Source organism: Limulus polyphemus, unplaced genomic scaffold (assembly GCF_000517525.1).
Source record: "Limulus polyphemus unplaced genomic scaffold, Limulus_polyphemus-2.1.2 Scaffold2713, whole genome shotgun sequence".
Lineage (NCBI taxonomy): Eukaryota > Metazoa > Arthropoda > Merostomata > Xiphosura > Limulidae > Limulus > Limulus polyphemus.
The window spans coordinates 27675-45652 of NW_013668323.1; the positions used below are offsets into that span (position 1 = coordinate 27675).

The 17978-nt window shown below is 38.0% G+C and overlaps 1 protein-coding gene across 2 annotated transcripts in view; it reads right to left on the reverse strand.

Annotated features, from left to right (window-relative positions):
* The window catches only part of LOC106467704 (membrane protein FAM159A-like), a 76816-nt gene that overhangs the window by 20686 nt on the left and 38152 nt on the right, over positions 1-17978 (reverse strand). For both annotated transcript variants that reach the window (XM_013928082.2, XM_013928081.2), the window contains exon 5: positions 9007-9219. In XM_013928082.2, the coding sequence (XP_013783536.1) occupies positions 9007-9219 (213 nt within the window). The remainder of the gene's footprint in view (positions 1-9006; positions 9220-17978) is intronic.

The window sequence follows — 17978 nt, forward strand, 5'->3', positions numbered from 1 at the left end:
ATAATATATATATATATATATATATATATATATATATTTCCCCATATCATACTACCAGTGTTTTTTCTTACCAGTATGCACACTGCCCAATGCTGCTCAACTTTAATTACCTGTTTTTTAAGGTGAATAAACATTTGTTATAATTGGATATGCCTGCACATACTATGAAATTATATAACTGATCACAGTATATTTTATTTTTGTCTCTGCAAAAAGACATAATGTTTTTCTATTGTTTCTTCTTATTTCTTTCTTCTTCCAAACACTTTTCAATCAACCGCCATTCCTTCATTTCTTGATGGACTGACTGGAAACTTGGTAGAGTTATACTTTGGTCCAATATGCCCAGATACTTTTTTTTCATTTTTTGCTTTAGTCCTTTTTTATGAAGTTTATGGAGTCAAAGGTCAAACAACCCAAAAATTTATATGTTGGGCTCCTGTGAGGTCATACTTACAGTAATCAAAATGAAAATTGGCACAAATTTTCATGTGCTCAACACACTGACGTACAAAATAGTTGGATTTTCTTATTTTGAGTTTTTTTTTGGGGGGGTAGAGATCACAAAAAAGCATAATATTAGGGTTTTTAGTCCATTCTTTGGCCATATTTCGACCAATTTACATGTGATTTAGTACTCTTTGCAGATCTCAAACAGAGATATATACAATTTAGGAATTTTTGTCTTTTCTCAATTTTTCAGTGAGGAAAGCACAATTCATATATATGTCAACCAACTTACAGATACATTCTTGCAGGCCCCAAGCAGTGATATAGACAGTTTACAATTCTTTTGGTGTCCAAATTGGTCATTTTGGGATTGCATGATGGAGACATGTTGCATTTGGCCGTGAATGTTAACCTTTTAATTTACTGTTTTGTTTCTCTCCTAGAACCAAAGAGGTTTATTACATTAAAAACATAAAAAAGAAGGATGCTTCTTAGATTCTAAGCTTATTTTTTTGGTATTTTCTTCAGACAAGTACAAGTACTTTTTGTATTAAATTGAAATATTAATCCTTTAAATGTCAAGTCTTTCTTTGAGTGAACATGGTACTTGTTACTTGGAATAAAGTCTATTTGTGTGAACATAACTTGTTGTCTTTTAAATTTTTAAAAGTTGGAAACGTTAGTGATTTAGATTTAGCAATATCAAAATTGACAGCATAACATTTATGTAATAATGCAAATCAGAATTTTTAATTAAGTAAATTTATAAATTTATTTATTAGCTACATTTTGATGTGAAGTTTATTCATATACCATGATAATAAAGTAGTTTATTTAAATTTTGAATATAATTGGAAACTGTAAAGGAAAGTTAAAAATGTTTACTAAATTAAATGGAATCTAACACCTCTACTTTAATGGCTTTCAGAGTGATTAACCAATTAGAACAAACAAGAGATACTGACAGTCTAGGAAAGTTAACATTTTCCTAAATTCAAAATGTATTTCCAATAATACTTACCTCTGCTGACACTTATCGATATTACCCGACTACCAGGGTTTCTTCTTTGCCCAACTAAGCATTACTCTGATTTTTTTTCTCACTTCCTCCAGTCATTTATATCACACTCAACTGCCCTTGGTGCTCCACCTATGTCAATGAACCCTCTATTCTGGTACTGTATATAAGCACTATTTATCACTTTTTCAAGACTGATACCAACTCGGTCTCTAACACCAGCTCTTAGTGGTGAGGAAGGGCAGGAGAGTGTCAGCAGAGGTAAGTATTATTGGAAATATATTTTCAATTTAGGAAAATGTTAACTTCCAAAACATATTTATCTCTGTTGCCACTTACAGCTAGAATTTCACACTGAGAAAGTGGAGAGGTTGGTAAGGGCATTATCCATACAGAAAGCATCTGCATAGATCATGGGTGTACCAAGATAAGAGTGGTACCTGAGTGGGGGCCCACACTACATCCAGAACAGGTATGCTCTTCACCCTGAACTTAGTTTCTGTATCAAGGGTGGAATTGTTCATGAATAATCATCACTAAAGGCCAGCCCCAACCAGATAGCCAAGGTTCCACTACTCAGGGTTAGAATTAAGGGGTCTTGGTCCCTATATCCCACACTGGTGGCTAGGGCAATTGGACCACAATGTCACCAGTGCCCTACTTCTCACCATATTGTGGTGTACATAATCCGTGAGGATCTCTCCAAGGTCCATCAACCCGTGGCTAGAAAATGGCAAGGGTCTACCATACTCCACTTGTAGAAGGGGCAGGGGAGAATTTGCATTGGGTAGACCTGGAGAAATGCCTGGATCCCCATTGGATATCTACTGGAAAAATCTTTTACTGGAGACAGTGCAATGGGTGACCTCAAAACCCTACATTTGGAAGCTGGAAAGGGTGAGCCAAAGAAGTGGGTAGTCACTTTCCTGGTTCCAGCTTTTTCCATGATAGTTCATAGAAGGTATAGTTTGAATCAGGCAATTGAGTAATTTTAATACCAAGAGGATACCTCAACTGATCTTGCAGAACCCTCCATCTCAACAGTGGGAACTGTTAGAATTAGGATGGATGGGTTGAATGCTTTCTATTATCCCTGGTCTGATGTGAATTTTGGGAAATAAGCATACCCTTGAAGGCAACACCACCACTTGGCAGGATCCTATGAAAGGGAAGAAGGTAAGATAAGAGCAATGAAAAAATGTACTTACCCATCTCAAAGATGGTGTGTAGATTGAGAAACAGTGACTGGAGAGAGTCAAAATTCTACAGGAGACAAAACAGTCAGATGATGAAGACAATGAGAGACAAATATGTGTAGATTCGTCCAACCGCAGATCTCATCCAAGAATCAGTAAAAATGAGACACAAGAGAGTGAGACACTTGATGCATATGATGCAAAGAACTGTGAAAAACTATCTCCTTACCAAGTAGCTAAATTATTAAAAAGAAAGGCCAGGTCTGGGTAGAGAAGTAAATATGGTGAAAGAGAATGTAAGAAGCATTAGTGACACAGACATTCGAACGATGTCAACCACATGCAAGAAGGAGAAGCAAATATATTTTCAGTGAAAGATAGTGTAATAAACATGAAGCAAAGGGCTTGAAAAGCGTGTAAAACCACATTATGGTTTCAGTCAGGCATGGTAGCATGATGAGGCAGTCGATCAAGAGGGATGAATCAGAACAAAGTGAAGAGGACAGGGGGAAAAAACCAGGCCAGAATGAGAAAGGTGAAATGTAGTTGATAAAGCTGCCTGATAACCAGCAATAGTGAAAACCAACAATCCATGGTTGAACAACCATAAGAAAAAAAAAAGGTTGAAAGGTGGATAACAGTAGGATGGCCTGGAGGAAATGAGTAGCTGATGAACCAACATAAAAAACTATCACTTTCATTAAAATATAGAGTTGAAGGATGACAGAAATTGGATAAGGAAAAGTCTACATGACTGGAGAGTTCAGCCCTGCAGGTAACAGACCAGACAAATCCCACATGTGAAGATGAAAAGATGAGTAAGTTGGGTATGAGAGAGACATGTGGTTGGAACAAGAAAGAGAAGTAACTGAAGATAGGAACAGAAGATACAAAGCAGAGGATATCAAGGTTGTGCTAACTAAAAAGGTGCCACAAAAAATATTTAACAAGGAGTGTCATGTATCAAAGTAAGAATGAAGGAGGAGAAAAAGAGAAGGGGTAGGTATACAGAAAAAAGTGAGATCAGTCCTGAGAGTACTGACCACCAGGGTTGATGAATGAAAAACTGGGAACCATAAGATAGAAAGTTTGGTGTTGTGAGGAGTGGAAAAGCATCGATGAGAGGCATGGCCAACTGAGAGCAAACCCAATGAAAAATCTAAAGGTGGAGAGGCAACTCCATGAGTAGAACCAACCAACTGAGAGAGGTAATCTACCACCAAGTTCAGAGCCCCCAGCATATGACAAGACATGAGATGAACCCAATGGGAAAGAGCCCAAAATAGTAGGTCCAATGCCTGGAATGAGTACACCCTGACAGAAATAAAAGAAATGGCCATGGAATTATCAGAGTAGATCACAACCAACCAATCCACGACAAGAGGGAACTTTCTTGATGGACAGCAAGAAATTAGAGTACATCTATGTAGAGTGAATATTCCTTCAGAGGCCACATGCCCAAAGTCATGTTGCCATTCAGACATACCCCAGCATAACAGAGAAGCACCTGTGAAGACATGGAAATCAGTTTTGGGGTGGGTGCGAGAAGGGGATGCCCACTATGGTATTTGCATGCTTGAGCAACCAAGACAAGACCTTGAGAAGAGGATAGGTGCACAGCAGATTCCAAGGGTTCCACTGGTCTTACAATAGTTTGAGGAAAATCAGTCTTTAAAAGCGAGAGGGTGCAGGGTGTAAAAGAGAAGACAAATCTTGGTGAAAAGACATTCCACTGCTCATAGGTGAAAGCTGAACGTAATTGATATGGAAGTTGAAGAATATGACCAGATGTACCAAACATAGGGTGTGCATGAGAAAATAATGCAGGTAATAGAGAAAGAATTATCTCAAGAAGGGACAAGGAAAAGACAATAGTCCATGTAATAATGAAATGTTAGCCACAATCTGTGAATAAGGTGGGCAAATGCCCCATGACCTAATTGAAAATATAAGGAGCAGATGCAATGTCAAAAGGAAGGGCATGGAATTGGAAGACCTGATCCTGATGAACAAAACAAAGAAAACATCTGGAGGATGGGGGTGACTGGAATGTGTGAAAGTGTCCAAAATATCAACCTTGGTCAGCCACAGTACAGGTGAAAAGAACCCCTCAATATAAAACCGATGGATTACAAGTTTGGTTTGAATCTATAATTTAGCAGTGATAGACTAGAGGGAAAGCAGCTAGTCAACACCACCCACTGCCAATTCTTGGGTTATTCTTTTACCAATGAATAGTAGAATTGACCACCACATTATACTGCCCCAAAGCTGAATGGGTGAGTAGGTTCAGTGACAAGAATTTGAACCTGCAACCTTCAGATTACAAATCAAGCACCTTAACCATTAGGCTATGCCAGGCCCTGGATTATAAGAAATTGGTGAAAAGATGATGGGTTGATAACTAGATGCCAATACTTGGTCTTCTTGGGACCACAAAAAAGACGAGAATAATGAACATGTGTTGGAACAAATATTGTCTTGATGGAATTAATAGCCAAGAGAACAAGACAACATCCTCAAGGTAATAAAGATAAAGGGGACAAGAGAGAAGAGGAGAAGAGAGGAGAAATAAGCTGTGGGTGAGAACCTGAAGAACCCATCTGTCTGATGAAAATGGAGACAAATGATTGGCTAAGAGAGACAGACGGGGCTCCCACAGGGACAGACCTGAAAAAGAAAACATCACCAAGATGAGTGACGACCCTGATATTAGGGAGTGGAAGAACAAGAAGGAAAAAAAAAGCCAGGAAGCTGAAATGGGAAGGGGAGACATGGATTCAACAAGACTAAGAACAGGATGCAGATGTTGAAAAAGACACAAAACTAAAGTAGACAATGAGGACTGATGCCAGGTCACCCCAGCTTGGGTCTCCAGAAGACCTTTGGGCAAAAAAATGGAGCCAATAAACATCATGGTAATAAGCATGATATGGAGGTATATATTAGCTAGGAGAGCACCCTGTCTCCACAGCAAAGAAACCAAATAAGGAGGGATAGAGCAGGAGACAAAGTATGGGCCAATTTGGTAAAAAAAGGATAGAGCAGGAGACAAAGTATGGGCCAGTTTGGAAAAAAAAGAACAAAACTTTCCAGAAAACTGCTCCAGAGAACAATGAAGTGCCTCAGATATAAAGTAAAGTGACTATAGGTAACAAAAGGTGATAAGAAAGAAACAAAGATGTAAAAATTGGGCATTAAAAAGGGATTTAGAAATTAAGGAGTCTATCCCCCAAGCAGGTAAAAGAGATTCCAATGAGTAGGAAACAAGGAATAGAAATGAAGAAAGGCTGTAAGCCAGCACAAAATAGTCAAGTAAATAAGGAGGATGAGGCATGTTAGTATGGATGTGCAGTTGTCTGACACTAATGTAAGGTAAAGGAAAGAAGACAAAGTAGTCTTGAATATGGGTTTAATGAAGTAAAGCATGGCAGGAATCAAAGACAAGGGGAAAGAAAAAGAAAATAACATACCTGTAAACTCATGTCAAGTACCTATCAAAAATATACTTTCAGTGTAGGAAAATATTAACTTCCAAAATGTTATCTTACATTCACACATACAATAGCTAGAATCCCACACCGAAGGGCCGGAGTGACTGGTGCAAACGTTACCTAGATGAGAAACCTTCCAAAGAATGTCCGTGGAGAGTTACCTCTCTTGAGAGAGGAACACACCTGTAAGGAGACTGCTCCACAACTGTACCAGGTATACTCCTTGCCCATGAAGTAGTAAGTGTTGCATCATTAGGTAGAAAATCAGCTTAGCACGTCCAAGACTGCATACATGTTGGTTGGCCCAGCCCAACATCAAAACTGTACTTGGGGGTGGGGGGTCAACTCCAGTCCAAAACCAGATGGCATCAGGTATTTATCTTCTGGTCTACAGTTGGAGGAGGGTCCCTACCATCTTCACCTAAGCTTATAAGACAAAAAGAATAATGTTCCAGCCCATCTGTTTGGACAAGGCACGTGCACAAATCCTCAACCAACACCAACCATTTAGGAATCCAGCATCTGAGTGATAGTAGGCACTGAAGTACCCATGTGGTGGTTAACTCAAATCCAAAACCAAACGGACTTCTTGTTCTTTGTCCAACTCAATGAGTAACCAGAACTTATGAGTAGCAACCTGCAGGTGTATACTGAGGATACTCCAGCCAACCAAATTACCTATCAGCCAGTCCAGCCCCTTGCAACACCAAATTCCCAAGCCTCAGCTTGATGAAGGAGGTACTAGTATATCATGTCTATGATAGGATGAGAGCTTACTACCAACACACACATGAGGACTTATGTTGGCTGGGCCAGCTCTTAATCTAAAACTTACCATTCAGGAACCACCATCCGGGTGATGGGTCCCTATTTGAGGGATGAACTGCATTTCGGTAGATCTATTCCAGTTTATGAATAAGTGGGAGGATTCACACCACCTACACTGGCAGAACATCACTGCCCTAATGTTTACAGAATGGGATTGATCACATTAAAGAAGAAGCATCCCCAGTGGCTAGGAACTGGTAAGTAGTATGGACTCCTGTAGTACACTTGCAGAAAGAGGGGGGGGGGGAAGAGAGAGAGAGAGAAACATGATGGAGAAGCCAGAGGAATGCTACATTGAAGACTGTGCAGTTGGTTACCATGGTAACTCCATTTTAAAAATCAGACGATTCTTGACTTATTCAATTGTAGGAGCAGCTATCCCCTTCTGCTTTGTTCATGGTAGTTCTTGAATGGAATGGGCATAATTATGCAATATACCACAAGGTGAATCTACTAGTGGTTTCATGGAACACCCCCATCTTGACAGTATACGTTATAGGCCTAGAGAGAAGTACACATATAAATTGACAGGTTAAGCCCCAGAAGTTTGATCTAGTGGGGGCTCCAACCAACCATTCAACTGGTCCAACCCTTTGGTACAAAGTGGATTTTGCAGCTGATAGCCAATAAGTATACCTAGACAGCACCCCCCCTGGAGTATAAATGAGAAATGGGAAGGAAGTCAGCATAAAAAAAAGTTGCCCTCATGAGCTGCTGATGTCTTGGAAAGGAAGCTGCAACTTGGATAAAGGAGAACATAGGTGTAGTGGTAAAGAGTGTGTGAAACATAGATGGCGAGGATGTCTAACCTCTGATGATCACAGGCCAAGAGTAGTAGGAAATAGGTTTTAAGGGATAAATGGTAGAAGTTACAGGTGGCTAAGGCTTGAAAGGGAGGATGGATAAGGATGTACAGAACAACATTAATATCCCAATCTGGCAATAATGTAGGGCGAGGATGATTGATCCAGAAGGAACGTTACAAAATGGAAATGGTGGGAGAGGTAAACACTTTACTGTACCTGGTAAAATGGAAAGTGTTCAACAAGGCTGCTTGATATTCTGCTATGTTAGAGGGCAGCACTGAACAGTATTGAGAAAGTAACTTGCATCAGGAGTGTGACGTACTCATATTGGTGGAGGGTTGCCACATGTTTAATTGCATGTGAAGATGCAGTAGAACCACATTGAACATGGGGTAGGTGGTAATTTCAAGGCTAGTAGCACATATAGAGAGCAACACTGAATGAAAGAAGCTTGTTTGTTTGTATGTTTTTAACTAAGCACAAAGCTACACAATGGGCTATCCGTGCTCTGCCCACCACGGGTATCAAAACCCGGATTCTAGCGCTGTAAGTCCGCAGACATACCACTGTGCCACTGGAGGGCATGAAAGAAGCTATCATGTGAGTTGACGTAAGATACTGTGTCAGAAATTAGAACTAATTCTAATAAATTTAGTTGTTACAATTTTTGGTATACTGTATGAAATTACGAAAAAGTTTATGAGATTTATACAAGTTTGTTTTTCATTTAATTGTGCATATGGCTATTGATGAATACTGGACCCTGAAAATTACAACTGTTGGCTACTGAAACATCAGACAACTTAATTTTTAAAATTTAGTAGGTGTGTTCTTTCGAACACTTTTACTATTTGTAATAAAAGAACAAAAGGTAATCTTGCAGAGAATTCTAACACATTAAGGAAGTTACGTTCACAATGACTCTCACAACATCTTGTTTAACTGGTTGTTAAATATGTATATATATTAAATGATAGATCAGATGTTACACTGTTTAAAAACAAAAATTATCTATCTTTGCTGATATGATTTTGTATAGTATATCACAAATTTTTTAATATATTGTTTTTATTATAGAAATTATTCTAAAAACATAGATCTTTTATGTTAAGAGAGTAAAGTGTTATTCATAAAATACACAAGTACTGAACCAGACATAACTTCTTCCTCACTGATTATATTACTATATGATAGAAGGAATGGCAATGACTCACCTGTCAAGTTTGGCACTGTGGATTGGGCTACAGCTGCACTAAAAGTTGGCACACGAGATGTGAGAATATGAGACCGCCGAGATGCTATATCTCTTAAGACATGTGGTTCTATTCCATCAACAGGAGTGGTAGCAGCACTATTCTGTCCAGAGAAGGAGTACATGTTGGCAACACCACTTGTGGTACTACTACAATGAAGTCGGTACAGAGGACCTAGAAAATAAGATCTAGCTTGACACAGAGATAAAAAACTTTATACTAAAAAACATCGGGTTGGAAGAATTATATAAAGTCTAACTTCATACCTGTATTTACACTTACTAAATTGTTAAATAAAAACACAAAAGTTAACACCGCCTTTTCTAAAAAATAAGAACTACTACAAATTTGATAATCAATACAACTGGTTTCTGTTACTCACATATGTAATTTAACCAAACACATCATATGACTAGTGAGAAATTTATAACCAAACTAGAGGGAATCAAGACCAAAAAAATATTTTGATATCTGTTGTTCTACATTCAAATAAATGTGTCAAATTTGCTTCAGAATAACTTCATCATATCTTAATAACTAAGCACGTATTTTTGACCCTTACAGAACCAGATAATGTGGAAGTCTATTATCATATATTTGTTATCATAAATTTATGACTTAGTTTCTAGTCTATTTCACTGAATAAACAGTCTTGTAATGTCTCTCCATTCATCTGCATTAGTGATGTCCAACAGGAAAGTTACCCACTTATATATCAAGTTATCAAATTACATTCAAAACACTTTGACAAAATAAAATAACTCACACCTACAGGCAGGAAAATACAAAAACTACATCTAAACAACCACTAAGGCCAATGAAGAATTTGAATCTACCCAGGTTAGTCAATCCCAGCTCTTTTTGAAGACATTTCTCAACCAACTAACTATACAAGTGACTAAAAAAAATAGATTATGGACCAAACTTTCTCAAAACTGAAGTTATCAAATTAGGTTTCTCAGTTTGAAATAGTGGAATTTGTTTTTTAATTCTTAAGCTACTACACAAAAGTAATATATCAGTCAGTTATGAAATGTAAGGTAGTTCCCATAGCATGCTTAAATATTAATGGTATGCACCTTGTTGTCTGTCTCAAGTTTACAAAGTTAACATTTTCCTTATCCGAATATGTCAGATGAATAATCACCTCTCGCAGAACAAGCATCTACCAAGAAGATTTTTGTGCAATTCATGAGTCTTGAATGGAATTTCCTCCCCTACATGTATTAAAGTGGACTGCACCAGCATATGATGTAATCATCATTAGACATATAGTCCTACATCAATAAGATAAAGGATGATACATTCTCCATGAAACACACCAGAAATGGAGAGGAAGAGTTGATAGTTTTGTAGAGAGGTATGTACTTTAAATACATTTTCAGGTAAATAAAATGTTAATTTCAGAAATGGTACTCACCTCTCTGTAAAATAAATAGCTAAAATCCTACAATGATAACATGCTCCTTTCTAAAATTAGAGCACCACATCATAATGGAAAAGTCCATGTGGAGGGGGTAGTTTAGTAGAGCATCATTCAGTAGGAGACTACATCTTTCTCTAAAGGGAATACTCTTCCCCAATAAAGGGGGGTAGAAGAAAAGGTAAATTGAAAAGAACCACATCTATGATACTAGTGTTGTATAACTAGGCAGTATCTTGGATGGCTAGCAAGGCATGTATATGTAATGTGGTTAAGGCAACAAGTCAGGCCATACAATATTGGGAAGAATCATCACAGAATTCCATCAGAAAGGAGAACACAAAGCTGATCCAACTGACCTAACCACTGGGAATAGTTGGGATCTTAATGTAGGAAATGACCCGTACTACATTTCCAGATAAACTCCTGACTCTACTTCCCATCAAGGGGTGTATCTATTCATATGCATTCCAGTGGGATTACGTCAACTCAATGGGGAACTTTCCATGTGGATATCCTCAGCAGTTTTGGCCTGGGGAAGCAAAGATTCTTTCATTATACCATTTCAATTAAAAAAGGGGTAATGTACATAGGGAAGAAAACTGGAGAAGTATGTAAACTAAACAGGAATTTTCTAACATGTGCATAAGATCCTACACTAAAAACTGTGCAATAGGTGATAAAAAAAATAGAGACAGCAGGTGCTAGCCAGGTGTGAATACAGGTCTGCATTTGGTGTCTCTTTTATGAAGTATGGCCCGGTGGGGGGGAATTATATATATATATATATATATATGTATGTATGTATGTATATAAACACTGCTGAAGCAGTCTTGGGAAAAACCCAACCTCAACAGTGAGACTGAGTAGGGGCAGTGGGGTTAACAATTTCTGTTATCAATCACACTCCATCTGAACAGTGGATGGCTTATCGAATTTTGTAAAGACATACATAGTAAATTCAGAAATATAATAAATATTACTTCTTCAATATGGACATCCTGCACAAAGTGTTAAACACAACAGGATAGCAATTATTTATATTTGTCATCAGAGATTATTATTAAGCTTACTACATGTTTTAATACTGCATTCTTTATCTAGTCCCTAAAGGATTTTCAAGGATTAGAAGAGTTTATAATGATAGCATTCCAACCACAATGTTCACCATATCTATTGCTGTTGATGTATTTCAATCAATCCAAAGTTCATCAGGCCAGCTTGGACAGAAAAAACATAGGAGTGGTAAAAACACTAAAAGACATCTGTTACAACAACAACTGTTGTGGAGTAAATGTATTATTAAACAAAAAACAATAGGTCTAATACTAATGTCTGATGACAAGCATAATTAATTATAAGCATATGTTGCTAACTTAGAAAGGTGTTCACACCATAACAAGAGAACATTTGCAGTATGTGCAATTTCACAGCCAGACATAAAAAAACCCATACTGTCATCATCATCTATGGGTAAGGGTAGCCAACAATATATTAACACACAACAAAAGCAAAAAATTATTCACCATGCAAGAAAAGCAGTCAATAAATAGCTACACTGTACTTCTTTCTAGAGGAAATCACATTTAGTTCATACGATCAAGGAAGTTATGAACACTACAGTATTTTATCTCCCTCTACACACACACACACATATATATATATAAATCTTATATCTCCACTGCATAGATAATATTAACACTCTTGCTACGGGCTTAGTCAAATCAACCAAGTTTGTATTGTGTATCTTCAAGAAATTTTGCAAGCTTTCAATAAGAATGAATTCTTTTGCAGACAAAAAATCAGAATTTGTAATGAGGTATTTTCACTAAAAATTTCTTCCTGTATATATCGAATCAAAGTCTTGACTATTCCAAGTGCAAAGTGATTTTCATATTAACATAAAATATATTTTTCATCTGAAGATTGTCAGATTTCATTTGCATAATCTCTAAAACATCCAAAATAAATTTAAAATTTTTTCAAAATACAAAATAAATCTAAATTGTCCTTTTTTCTTTCTAGAATGACTTTAAATTGTAACATGAAACTACATTTCTTGATGCTAAATAGCTTAAAACTCATAGCATTATACATCAGTTTCTACTTAAATTTCATTGTTTTGTTGCCCATTGAACTGTTTCAAACTCAGGGGTGAGATTCTGCAGTACTTATTTTTTAAGGCGGTACCAATACCAGGACATATTTGAGCTGCTTTGATGTTTTTATGTTAACAGCGTAATTTTTTCTTTTCTTTTTCAAAAATAGGTCCACTTCACATAGCTGAGTACCTCTATTTTTTTGACAATTTCACACCTGGTCTAGCTAACAATCTTGCTACCCAAGTTTTAAATAACTTGGCAAACATGTAGCTCACATTATTCTATTGAATTACATAACACTCATGAGCATACCTTGTGAAAATTTTTTATTATTATTCTATATTTTACCTAACCTAAAGTAGTTATTTTCCTAAACTGAATATAGATTTCCGATGGGTAATCACACCTTTCACATGTGTGTGTGTGTATATATATATATATAGCTGTTCTCATTCAGTGCTGCCCTCTATACACAAACAAATTTTTGCATGCCACAAGCCTTGAACTCCCAAGTACCCCAAAATCAATATGGTTCAACTGTATCTTGCATGTAAATCATCATGCGACAACATTCCACAAAAAGGAGTGTGACACACCCTCCTGAAACATGCAACTCCCTCTATAACCAACTATCACTTCAAGATTAGACATATGAAAATAATAACTTCCGATTTGGTACATTACCTCTATTCACAAGTATAGCTAAAATTCCACATTGAATAGTTGGAGGGACCGGTGCAAGAAAAAGAAGGAAGTATCCTTCAAAAGTGTCTCAAGAACACCCATGAAGTGTGATTCCCATTGGTAAAGGAACACATGTGAGAGACTGCACCACTTCTGTACCAGGTATACCCTGTGCCCAGTGTGGAAATAGGTGTCGCATAAATGGATGGAAAGTGGGAGGAGCAGAACCAAAAGGGAGAGACAACTGGTTGGGTTGGAATCTGAACCAAAGTATACAGTAATATCAATCCCATAGAAGAAAAACTCCAGAAGAACCATCTACAAACAGGAATGTGAGAAAAGCTAATATGGATGTGGCTAGGGTATGATGGACTGTACATGGCCAGTCAACTCCCATCCAAAACCAAGAAGCATTAGGGATAAAACCTCCAACCCGTGGTAGAAGGATGGTCTATACCATCTCAACCTTAAGAAGGGATGCGTATACTGAGTAAACCTATCAATGAAACAAACAAATGTATGCAAATCCACAAACAACCACACATATGGGAACTCAACATCCAAACGATGGTAGGATGAGATGTGACAATGTAACAGGTCACATCAAACTCAATCAGACTGGCACCCCACTGCACAACATCAGCCTCAGGCAATAAAAACACACTGAGGTGGAGAGCGAGAGGAAGAACCGAAGCACTGATCAACATTATCTTCCTGATAGAACCACACAGAAACTGAAAGGCAACACAACCTTCTGGATCCCACCATACAGAAATGCATCACCACTAGAAGTATATAGCAACAGCACAGAAACTGGGTGCAACATCAACCTCCAGGACCAACTGCAAATAGGTGGAGATCCTGAGGCAACTTGAGTAAGGAAGAGGAAACACAACCAACACATGTGTGAGGATTTATGTTGACTGGTCCAGCTCTAACCCATAATCACTCACTAGGAACCAACATCCAGGTGATTGTAAGATGAGAAATTGCAGTCAAAGGGGTGAACTGCAATGTGTCAGATCTACTCCAAAGTAATATCATCCTCTGGATAGGACAGCACAAAGGCTGGAGCAGAATAGCAACTTCCACATCCCTCCATACAGAAGTGGATTGCATCTACAATATATAAGCAACCTCATCCTCTAGATAGAACTGCACAACAACATCAACCTCCAAGACCCACTGCATGGAGATGTAGGACATTTATTTGTAGATATGTGCAACATCATCCCCTGGATAGAACCACACAGAAGTTGAAGCTCAACACCACCCTTTGGGTCACACCTCACTGAAATGGATCACATTTAGTAAATATAAGCAATCTCACTCTCTGGATAGAACTGCTTAGAAGCTAGGAACTACATAAACTACCGGGACCCACCACACAGAGGTGGAACTCATGATTGGAAAATCACACACCATCTACACCAGCAGAACACTACTGCCCTACTCTCAACTGAATGGAAGCAAACACATTCAGGAGGACTTCTACATGGACCACCACCCAAATGGCTCAGAATTGGGAAGTATCAAAGACTCCCATACTTCAGTAGAAGAATAAGGGGGATAAAACGTGATGGATAGTTTAGAGGAATACCAACATCGGAGACAGTGCAAAGGGTGACCACAAAAACCCTATTTTGAAAAGCAAACTGTCACTGATTTCTTTAATGAAAAGGATACCAGGGATGGGCAGCTATCCCCTTCTGCTTTACTAATGTAAGTCCATGGGTTAGTACGGTCCTGAATAAGAATATTAATGAAGCAAACATATCACAAGAAGAAACCTACAAGCAATTTTGTGGAACACCCCATCTCAACAGTTTCCGTTATAGGCCATTGTATACATTGTGGCTGTACAGTGCAGATTTGAGATATAGGAAGCATACCTGAACAGGCAACACTCACCACTGAGTGAGATCTGAATACTAAATGGGATGTGCCCCTGGAGGGAAAAATTTATACAGAAAAGATAACTTACCCAGTCATGGCTGCACCAAAGTTTGAAGAATGGAAACAGTCGGAAAGCAGTATCCAGATGAGGAAGAAACAGCTACCCAATGAAGATAGTGGAAGATGAATGTATGATGTGGAGGCCACATACCTGACTAAATAGTATCCTCCAATGGATGACAGAGGTGAGAATCCAGGAAAAAGGTAAGGTGCCTGATCGCAGAGTCTACACGTGAATCCAAAGACTCTGGAAAATCTCCAAATGGAGAAAAGGAGGTATCTGGAAGTCACAAAGATAATAGGAAGGTAGATGAAAAAGCAGTCCTTCCCAATAAAATCCTAACTGCAACAAAACCAGATGAGAAGGGATAGGTTTGACAATAGCACCAATGAGGAGTAAGGAGGGAAAATGTATCTCCTAAAAAACCCCTTAGAGGATCAGTGCAGTGCCTCAAAAAGGATATGTATGTTGGACAAGTATGAGAGCTGTAAAGACAAAAGCAAAAAAACTTTCAAAACATTGTCCTCTACACTTGTGTTTCTGCAACAGACAACAGTTTCTGTCTATTAAAATAAATTTCATCCAGAAATATATTACTTACTTGGGTGCTCTTGGTTTTTATGTCAGCTGTCAATGAAACCTAACCCTACTTTTTTTATAGTAATGGTACAACTGCACTAGATATTTTATTTAATTAAATAATGCACCTAAGGACACACAATAATAACACATAATTTCTCTGGCTTTCTAACTATGCGATAAGAGCTAAGCTTGTGGTTGTGTTTCCTGTGGGAATAAAGTATGAACTGGAAGTGAAATAGACAATTCTCCAAACAAAAAACTTTACAATAAAATATGGCATTGGATAGTTAATACTTGGGCTTTCTATTGGTTATAAATAATACAGTATTAAACATCAGAGAGGAACTACTGGAAATTTGTGAAAGAGAGGATGTGACAGGTGGGCATGGCAAGAGGGGTCTGATTTTCTATTTTATGGCTCTGTAACCAAATAAGATGGAAGGCTATAAAAATTGTTTTGCCTAAGCAATAACAATATTATAATGAGTAACTTACATTAAATTTTGTACTTCTCAGAGGAATGGTAAATAAATTAGAGAAGAGGGGATACCTAGAGAGCAAATGTCAAAATTCTCCTACTAGGGGAAATTCAGTTTTCTTTTAAACATTGCCTTATAAAATTAAGACCTTAAACTAATATAATATTAAAATTTGGATTATTAGATATGTTTTGATGCCAAATGTATTCATATTTTATGATAATAAAGTATTTTAATTAAATTTAGAATATAACTCAGTCAGACCTAGTGACATGAAAAGAATGCCCTTATAGAAAAAGCTAAATAAGAGTGAACAGAGATGCGTTGGTCAACTTGGCCTGTCTATCACAGTTTGTTTTGGGGCACTGTCAGTGCTGGATCCCAATCTTTGAGGTTCACTGTACAGACTTCCACTGTACAGTCTTAGCAAATCTACGATTTGCATCCCTTTATACTTTACCACCTGTGTCTTCATTCTCAGCTCATCTGCTGAAGGTCAGCTGATATTCTTGCAGTATCTGATAAACAGGCAAATGTTCAACAGTTTTGGTGGGTGAATAGCTCTGAAAAGCCTGTCAAAGTGTGGGGGATCTTTCTCCGAGTTAATTGGGGTTTTTCTGACTCTGTTTTCATTCTCAGCTAAGCTTTGCTTTCCTCTTCTCCACCAAAGTTCTTTCTTGAACACACAGACATTTCTTGGTTTACATCTTATGAGGATTGGTTGGTTGGTTTGGTGCTTTATGGCGCAAAGCAGCGAGGCTATCTGCGCCAAACAACTGGTAAAAACAATTAAAGTAAAATGTAAAAATACAGCGAGTTAAAACCAATACATGTCGGTAAAAGATTTATATAGAATTAAAAAGACTATAGTGTGTAAAAAATTAAAAATACAATCTAATCGGACAGTGTCACCATTACCAATGACACTGTCCAGCGTCAGGGGTAAACTTTTAGAAAAAATGTGTCTAAAATGGTGCCGCCACTCACGGTCGTAACGACGGCACGACAGTAAAATGTGGGCTATTGTGATTTGAGTGTCACAATGGCTACACATCAGTGGGTCAATACCTGATAAAAGAAAACAATGGGTTAAAAAACTATGACCAATGCATAGCCTTGCTAGGACTACTTCCTCCTTCTGATCCTTATGGAAGCAAGACGGCCAAAGACCAATAGAAGGTTTGATCTGGAAAAGCTTGTTATGGCGTTGCTCACTCCAAGTCGACTGCCAACTGGCACAAAGCCGCGCCTTCAAGACAGGACCGTAGTCCATGTATGGGACAGGCATGGCCGTGAAGGCACCAGAGCAGACAGATTTAGCTGTGGTGTCAGCAAGCTCATTCCTGTAAATACCGACGTGGCCAGGGATCCAGAAAAACTGGATGGAAATAGAAGATAGAGAAAAGTTGGCCAATCGGTGTTGAATAGCGACGAGAACAGGGTGAGAACTAACGTTAAGCGATTCCAGGGCCAGTAGAGAGCTAAGAGAATCAGTGTAAGTAGTACAATTACTGTACTGCATAGCTTCTACATGATCCACAGCAAGAGCAATAGCATACAACTTGGCAGTGAACACAGAAACTGTAGAGGGGATCATGCGAGCAACTACCGAGCCACAGCAAACCATAACAGAACCTACAGAATAACCCGATTTCGAACCATCCGTGTAAATGGGAAGAGAAGAATGGCACGAAAGATGTTCAGCA